Source organism: Phascolarctos cinereus, unplaced genomic scaffold (genome assembly GCF_003287225.1).
Source record: "Phascolarctos cinereus isolate Bilbo 61053 unplaced genomic scaffold, phaCin_HiC Scaffold_9;HRSCAF=440, whole genome shotgun sequence".
In the NCBI taxonomy this organism is placed as follows: Eukaryota; Metazoa; Chordata; class Mammalia; order Diprotodontia; family Phascolarctidae; genus Phascolarctos; species Phascolarctos cinereus.
The window spans coordinates 245,668,393-245,677,834 of record NW_027556402.1 but is presented as its reverse complement, the minus strand read 5'-3'; the positions used below and the strand labels follow the sequence as shown (position 1 = coordinate 245,677,834).

The 9,442-nt window shown below is 38.2% G+C and overlaps 1 protein-coding gene across 1 annotated transcript; it reads left to right on the top strand.

Annotated features, from left to right (window-relative positions):
• The first annotated feature begins 2,699 nt into the window (after positions 1 to 2,699).
• LOC110223932 (vomeronasal type-1 receptor 3-like) lies at positions 2,700 to 3,626 on the top strand. Its single transcript, XM_021009707.2, has one exon. It carries the CDS (start codon positions 2,700 to 2,702, stop codon positions 3,624 to 3,626), a length of 927 nt encoding a protein of 308 aa, XP_020865366.1.
• The last annotated feature ends 5,816 nt before the right edge of the window (positions 3,627 to 9,442 follow it).

Here is a 9,442-nt window from a genome sequence, read left to right as displayed (position 1 = left end):
ATTTTCTAGTTCTTTGCTTCTACATTTGATGTCTCAACTTGGTGGTACGCTGGGTAGAGCATTGGATTTGTAGTCAGGATGATTTTTTGAGTTCAAATCCTGCCTCACACATCCCCTATCTTGGTGTCCCTGTGCAAATACTTTAACCTCTGTCTGTCTATTTTCTCATCTGTACAATGGGGATAACAATAGCACATACATCGCAGCAGTTTAATGATGATTAAATAAGATGGCTTATGTAAAATGTTTTACAATGCTTATTGTGCTACATATTATATGTTATTATTAATTATTCTGTAAGCGCTAGCTATTATTGTTATGAAACATCTGTGTCCAAGAACACATACACTTTTTGTAAGAGTGTCGTGAATAACTTACAAATATGTGTACTATTTAATATTCTCATTCAATAATCACCAGAGATCCCTCATGTCTAAATTTCCTACAGTTCTACTAACGTCCTTAACTTCTTTGTTGTTATCTTTGCTAGATTTCTCTAACTTTGAAAAAATACACTGAGATTCACAACTATTTTAATGTGATTTTCAATTAACAGACATTTCTTTTTTTCCTATTCATTCCACCCTATTAAAGAAATACAACAAAACGTTTTTAACAAAAAAGGACAATAAAGTAAAATAAATTCCCATGTTGTCCATAAACAAAAATGTATATATAACTTTTCATTGAGATTTAATCACCTCTGTTATATTCCACCCATCCTCTGGAATGATAATAGGTCCTTACAATGATCAGAGTTCTTAATTCTCAAAGTTTTTTGCCACAATGTCATTATTGTATCAATTTATTTCCTACTTCTGCTCACCCTGTATCATATAAATCTTCCAAGGTTTCTCTAAAGCCATCCTATTCATCATTTCTCATAGCACGATGATATTCTATTATATTCATACACCATAATTTTGGTTATTCCTTCCCCAGTTTGTAGGTAACCCCTTAGTTCCTAGTTCTTTCACACTACATGAAGGAATTTTATAAGTATTTTATATATGTGGGTCCTTTTCCTCTAATTTGGCTACCTAGGAACATACATTAGGTATATTTCTAGGCCAAAGGACATGACAACTAAGCTATGCAGGGGGCATAGTTCCAAAAGGATTTCCAAAATGGCTAAACCAGTTCACAGCTCCACCAATACTGCTTTAACATGCTTTTCCCCTCAGCTGTTCTGACATTTCTCATTATCTTTGCAAGCAGCATGAGCAGCATCCAGATTGCTTTAATTTGTAGTCCACTGCTTAAGTGGATATTTTTATTCATACATTGATACCTTTTGTTTCTTCCTTTGAGAAAAACCTGTTCATCTCTTTCAACAATTTATCCACTGAAGATTGGAACTTATTCTTATATATTTAAATCAATTCCTTACATATCGTAGAAATGAGAAGGTCCTGCAATTTGAATTTTACTAGGCATTTCTCCCTGCAATTTCATTAATTTATCCTTTAAGTATTTTAGCTGTTGATGGGTATGTCTTCGTACGTATACGTATGTACATGTTTATACACATATATAACTAATGCATATTACGTATACTGATTTGTGTGTATAACATATATTTATGTGTGTAGAAGAACATGCAATTAATGTATATATATATATATGCATAATTAATGTGTAATATATTTGAAATTGATTTTTCTCTAGTATCTTTAAGCATTTTGTCCATGCTTTTCTCCCTTTATCATGTCTATAGCATAGCCTCTTCTGAAATCATGACTTATTGTCATTCCTGTTTTATGTTTGATTGAAGCATCATAGATTTTTTTCAGAACGATGTTTTAATTCTATATGAATGTTTATGTACTAAAGGTGTTTCTTTTAAATAACTTACTGTGGGAGTGTCCTTTCTAATGTATTTCATGATCCCCTTGTATTTGTTTGGTGGGTTCATCATATGTATTTTCCACAGTAATGATTGTTAATTTTGTATTTCTTTTCATTTTTTCCTCTTGTATTTCTTATTCTCTTTGCTCCTTCCCCTCTCCACTCACAAAGAAGAAGGTGGTAGAAGGACACTGTGACTAACAAATGATCTATAAATGACACAATCTATCTCTTCTTCACAACCTTTCTCTTCTATATAGCCTACAGAATCATAAAATCTTTACTTTCTTTTTAAAAGTCCCCTGTTTCTAGTGATGGAGTTCATTTTTTTTAATGAACTCTCACTCATAAACATGCCCTCCCATTTCTGCCTCCCTCTCCTTTGGTCCAAACCTACCAATTTCCCTGTTGAGCTTTTCATATTTTACACCATGCTCTTGCTGTGTATGTGTATAAGTACGTGTACAAGGGCTTGTATGAAAATATTAAAAACTCTATTGTCCAATTCAGATGAAAATGAGGACCATGGGAAGCATGAAGGTACTGGTAGAAAAGAAGTGGTAGTCACAGCCCAAGAGGAAAAGGCATGACTTAGACACAGCTGGAAATTGGTGTATTACTAGAATATATAGCAAATGAATAATAAACATTTTTGAGTTGATAAGTAGAAAAAAGTCTCATGAATATTGCAGTGGTACTACGTATCTGGAAAGGTTCACCACTCATCATATAGAAGATGAGTACATTGTGAAATTTTATTGGGAAATACTCCCTCTGGAAAAATCTCATTCCCCTCTTTCTTCCTAGGTCATTCTGGATCTGAGAGCAAAGCTCTCTGAGATACTCAAGGAATGATCTCTCATAAAGAAGTCCTGGGGATTGTCTTCTTGGCCGTGCTTTTCTTTGGAATGCTGGGGAACATGTCCCTTCTTTATCTACACAGCCATAAGTTCATCACTGGTCATAGGAAAAGGCTAATAAGCCTAATAATCAGCAATTTGGCCTTTGCCCATGTCTTGATGATTCTTTTTAGGGGCATCACCACAATAATAAACAACTGGGGATGGAGGACTTTCCCAGATGACGTGATGAGTAAAATCTTAACTTATCTAAGAGTGACCCGGGTTCTTTCTCTTTGCAGCACCTGTCTCCTCAGTGTCTTCCAGGCCATCACCATCAGTCCCACCAGCCTTAAGTGGGCACAGGTTAAAACAAGAGCCCAACAGTGTATTCCTTCCTGCTGTCTCCTGAGCTGGACTTTCAGTCTTCTTTATACTGCTGTGCCTATGACTTATAGCAGTTCAAGGAACAGCAGTAATGAAACATGGAGGATTGGGCAGATTTCTTTTGATTTGCCAGCCACAAGCATTATAAAAATTTTAATTTGTGAGTCATTTGTTGATGCTGTGTTTGAGGGTCTTATGATCTGCTCCAGTGGCTACATGGTGTTTGTCCTGCACAGACACAGCCAGCAAGTCCAGCACATTCACAGCACCTGCCTCTCCCCCAGGGCCTCCCCTGAGACCAGAGCCACCAAAGCCATCCTGATGCTGGTCATCACCTTTGTCTGCTTTAACTCAGCCAGTTCCCCTTTCATCATTTATATAGCTTCTGCTAGAGAAACCAGACACTGGGGGCTACGTTTCACAGTCCTGCTTTCCTTGTTTTATCCAATAGTCAGCCCTTTCATGCTGATCACCATTGACACCCAGATTCCCAAGTCTTTTGCTACTCTCTTATGTTTGAAGAGCTCCTTTCAGGAAAGAATCTCTAGCTGAGAAGTGCTAAGGAAAATGGAAAGAAATTAACATAAATTAGAATTAGATCAATGACTTAAACTGTATCATAAAATTAACTCAAAATGTATATGTAACATGAAAAAATGTCGCATAATCAAGAAATTAGAGGTTAAAGGGTGCAGGGACCATTCTACAGACAAAGGTAGAATTCTTAACAAAACAAAAGATAGAGCTTTTCATAAAATAAATTAATAAATAATTTCAGTAATGTTTGAATTAAATTTACAACATTTTGAGGGGAAAGTTCAATCAAAATAAAATAAGAAGAGATGAAATTTATATCAAATATAACAACTGAGTCTCCTATGCAACATATATGAGAATTGATACAACTATCTAAAATCAACTTGCATTTCCATACTCATTAGTGATTAAAGGATATGACCAAACTGTTTTCACAAGAAGAATGGCAAACTGTAAATTGCCATAAAAACAAATGACAGGAGGGCAGAGCCAAGATGGCAGAGTAAAAGCAGTGACTTGCTTGAGCTCTCCCCCAAAACCCTCCAAATACCTATAAAAAATGGCTACAAACAAATTCTAAAGCAGCAGAACACACAAAAGGACAGAGTGCAAGAAATTTCCAGACCAAGACAACATGGATGGTTGATCGAGAAGGTATATTATGCCAAGCTGGGAGAGAGCACAATGTCAAGTGGGTGCTCAGGCAAGGCAGGCCTCAGCAAACCTAGGGGAGGCCCCAGAGCACTGAATCACTGGCAGCTGTGGTGGTTTTCAGGCTTCTCAACCCATGAATGCAAAAGGCAACATAGAAGGTCATGGGGAAAAGTCTGTGTCTGTAGTAAGAGAGAGAAGCACAGTGGGGTCCCAGACACAGTCCCACAGCATGGTCCTGGGGTGGTGGCTGCCTCTAGAGCTTCTGGCCCACAAACTGAGGGGAGAATTGAGTGGCTAATCAGAGGGGGATTGCAGAGATCTCACTGCTGGTGGAGGATTCTCTTGCTTTGCCCATTCTTGTATCTGGGTCACAGTTCTGGGTGGTGGTCCTGGGGTGGGAAGTAGCGCTGGCTTGGTGGAGCTTCTAGTGGTGGGTAAACAGAAAAATCTCCTCACAGTTCCAAGACAGAAAAGAGTGCTTGTGGTCATTCACAAAGCAGAGCACGGGACAGGAAAGGAGTAAACAACTTGCCCTTGATCATAGTACCTTGGAAGAACTGAAAATGTCCAGGTCCCTAGAAGTATCTCTGAAAACAGCTCCACAAAATCCCTGAAGCTGGGGACAGTACATTCTCCACATTGGAAACAGATCCCTACCTTAACAAAGAGTTTATAACTCAAGTAATTGTCTGGGATCACGAGCAAGCAGTGCAAAAAGAGTCAGACTATATTATCTTACTTTGGTGACAAAGAAGATCAAAGCATACAACCAGAAGAAGACAACGAATCCAAAGCTCCTACATCCAAAGCCTCAAAAGAAACTATGAATTGGTCCCAGGCCATGGAAGAGCTCAAAAAAGGATTTTGAGAAGCAAGCAAGAGAAGGAGAGGAAAAACTGAGAGTGATTCTAAAGGAGACCCAAAAAAATACTGAAGAAAATAACACCTTAAAAAATGACCTAACCCAAATGGCAAAAGAGGTCCAAAAAGCCAGTGAGGAGAAGAATGCCCTAAAAAGCAAAATTGGCCAAATGGAAAAGGAAGTCCAAAAGTTTACTGAAGAAAATACTTCCTTAAATATTAGAATGGAACAATTGGAAGCTAGTGACTATAGGAGAAATCAAGGCATTGTAAAACTAATCCAAAAGAATGAAAAATTAGAAAACAATGTGAAATATCTCATTGGAAAAACAACTGACCTGGAAATTAGATACAGGAGAGAGAACTTAAAAAGTATTGGACTATCTGAAAGCCATGATCAAAAAAAAGAGCCTACATATCACCTTTCAAGAAACTATCAAAGAAAACTGCCCTGATATTTTAGAACCAGAGGGCAAAATAGAAATTGAAAGAATACATTGATCACCTCCTGAAAAAGTTCCCCAATGGAAAACTCTTAGGAATACTGTAGCCAAATTCCAGAATTCCCAAATCATGGAGAAAATATTGCAGGCAGCCAGAAAGAAACAATTCAAGTACTGTGGAAACACAATCAGGATAACACAAGATTTAGCAGCTTCGACATCAAGGGACCAGAGGGCATGGAGTATGATATTCTGGAGGGCAAATGAGATAGGATTACAGCCAAGAATCACCTACCCAGCAAAACTGAATAAAATCCCTCAGGGTAAAAATTGGTCATTCAATGAAATAGGGGACTTTCAAGCATTCCTGAGTAAAAGACCAGAGCTTAATACAAAATTTGACTTTCAAATACAAGACTCTAGTGAAACATAGAAGATGTAAACAAGAAAGAGAAATCATAAGAGACTTATTAAGGCTGAACTGTTTACATTCCTGCATGGAAAGATGATATTTATAACTCATGAGTCCTTTGTTAGTATTAGGGTAGTGGGATGGAAAAAATTATATGTATGGATAGATAGATAGATAGATACAGAGAGAGAGAGAGAGAGAGAGAGAGAGAGAGAGAGAGGGCACAGGGTGAGTTGAAGATTAAGGGGTCATATCTGGAGAATAAAATTAAAGGGTGAGAGAGTATTATACTGGGAGAAGGAGAAAGGGAGAAGTAGAATGGGATAAATTATCTCACAGGAAACAGACAAGAAAAGGCTTTAGCAGTGGAGGGGAAATAGGGGAAGGTGAGAGGGAATGAGTGAATCTTATTCTCATAAGATTTGGCTTAAGGAGAGAAGAACATACACAATGGGGTATGAAAATATCTCTTACCCTACATAAAATAAGGAGGGAAGAGGGCAAGAGAGCAGGGGGTTGATAGAATGGAGGGCATATTGGGGTGGGGATAATCAGAAGCAAACACTTCTGAGGAGGGACAGGGTCAAAAGAGAGAATAGAATAAATGGGGGGTAGGATAGGATAGGATAGAAGGGAAATATATTTAGTTTTTCACAACATGACTACTATGGGAGTGTTTTGCATGAGTACCCATCTATAACCTGTATCGAGATGCTTCCCTTTTCAAAAGGGGGGATGGGAAGGGAGGAAGGGAGAAAATTTGTAACCAAAAGTTTTGAAAACACGTGTTAAAAATAAAAAATGCAATGACTACTTGGAACACAAATATAAATATAAAGATTTCTGAGCTTTAATCTCATAACTAGAAAATTGACAAAGATGACAAAGTATAGTAACATTCCATGATGGAAGTGCTGTGGTAAGACAGGCAGACAGGTGCAGTTTCTGCAGCTTAGGATGCTTCCAACCATCCTAAATATCAATTTGGAATTAAGAGAAAGTAATTAAAAGTTCATCTCTTCAACTCAATGATGCCACTCCTCTGCCTTTTTTGCCATAAGGTCAAAGAATAGAAACAGAGGGCTAATTCAAAAACGAATGCTGCTTCTATCCCTATAATCTTTCAAAATTATAACAAAGATTGTCTCAATAAAAGAGATGAGTAAGCATCTCCCCATGTTGTTGCAAAGACTGGAGGTCAAAAGGAAGGAAATTGAACGGATTTTTTTTCATTGATTTTGATGAACTTCCTTTTTTTTTCTTTTTTCATTTTCCTAACAAATTTCTCTTTTATGAGGTATTGCTCTCTATGAATGGGTAGGGACAGACATACAGAAGGAAAAATCGACAGTAAAAAGACAAAGAAATACACAAAGTCATTTTTAAAATAATCAATCAAGGGGTGGAGCCAAGATGTCGGAGTGAAAGCAGTGACTTGCTTGAGCTCTCCCCCAAACCTCTCCAAATACTCATAAGAAATGGCTCTAAACAAATTCTGAAGCAGCAGAACCCACAAAAAGACAGAGTGAAAGAAATTTCGAGCACAGGACAACTGGATGGTTGATCAGAAAGGTATATCTTGCCAGGCTGGAAGCGCAGTGCAGCATGGCATGGGGCAGGCAGGCAGCAACAAACCTGGAGCAGGCCTCAGAGGACTGAATCTCAGGAAACTGTGGAGGTTTCCAGAGTCCTCAATCCACCAATGCCAAATACAACTTAGAAGGTGAGTGGGAAAAGTCTGTTTCTGCGGTGCTCAGAGAGGAAGGCGGGTCTCAGCTACATTTCCCAAGAGGGTACCTCTGGGTGGGACAGCTGCTTCCCAAGATTCTGGCCCACAGCCTGAGGGGGAATCCAGTGGCTGATCAGAGACGGATTGCAGGGATCTCTTTGCCAGTGCTAAGGCAAGAATCTCTTGCTTTGCCCGTGTGTGGATCTGGGTCACAGTTCTGGATGGGGTTCCTGGGGTGAGGAGGAGTGCTGGTGTGGTGGAGCTTGTAGTGGCTGTGGAGAGAAACCCCTCCTCACAGTTACAGGACAGAAAGGAGTACTTGTGGTCACAGTCCAGGAAAGGAGTAAACACCTCGCCCCTTATCATGCCACCTTGGAAGAACTGAAAACAGCTGTACAAACCCCCAATCTTGGGACAGTACATTCTCCACATTGGAAGCATATTCGTGCTTTAACAAAGAGTTTAAAACTCAAGTAATTGTCCAGCATCATGAGCAAGAAGCACAAAAAGAGTCAGACTATATTATCTTACTTTGGTGAAAAAGAATATCAAAATATACACCCAGAAGAAGACAACAAAGTCAAAGCTCCTACATCCAAAGCCTCCAAGAAGAATATGAATCAGTCCCAGGTCTTGGAAGAGCTCAAAAGGGATTTTGACAAGCAAGTAAGGGAAGTAGAGGAAAAACTGGGAAGAGAAATGAGAGTGATGCAAGAAAATCATGAAAACCAAGTCAACAGCTTGCTAAAGGAGACTCAAAAAAATACTGAAGAAAATAACACCTTAAAAAATTCCCTAACCTAAATAGCAAAAGAGGTCCAAAAAGCCAATGAGAAGAAGAATGCCCTAAAAGGAAAAATTGGCCAAATGGAAAAGGAAGTCCAAAAGATTACTGAAGAAAATACTTCCTTAAAAATTAGGATAGACCAATTAGAAGCTAGTGACTTTATGAGAAATCAAGACACTGTAAAACAAATCCAAAAGAATGAAAAATTAGAAAACAATGTGAAATATCTCATTGGAAAAACCACTCACCTGGAAAATACATCCAGGAGAGAGAATTTAAAAATTATTGGACCATCTGAAAACCATGATCAAAAAAAAAGAGCCTACACATCATTTTTCAAGAAATTATCAGGGAAAACTGCCCTAATATATTAGAAACAGAGGGCAAAATAGAAATTGAAAGAATCCACTGATCTCCTCCTGAAAGAGATCCTCAAAGGAAAACTCCTAGGAATATTATAGGAAAATTCCAGAGTTCCCAGGGCAAGGAGAAAATATTACAAGCTGCCAGAAGGAAACAATTCAAGTACTGTGGAAACACAATCAGGATAACACAAGATTTAGCAGCTTCTACATTAAAGAACCGCAGGACATGGAATATAATATTCTGGAGGGCAAAGGAGATAGGATTACAACCAAGAATCACCTACCCAGCAAAACTGAGCATAATCCTTCAGAGGAAAAAATGGTCATTCAGTGAAACAGAGGACTTTCAAGCATTCTTGATGAAAAGACCAGAGCTGAATAGAAAATTTGACTTCCAAATACAGGACTCAAGTGAAAAATGAATAGGTAAACAGGAAGGAAAAGTCATAAGAAACTTACTAAGATTGAACTGTTTACATTCCTGCATGGAAAGATGATATTTATAACTCATGAGACCTTTGTCAGTATTAGGGTGGTTGAAGTGAAAAAATTATGTGTAGGGATAGATAGACAGATAGAT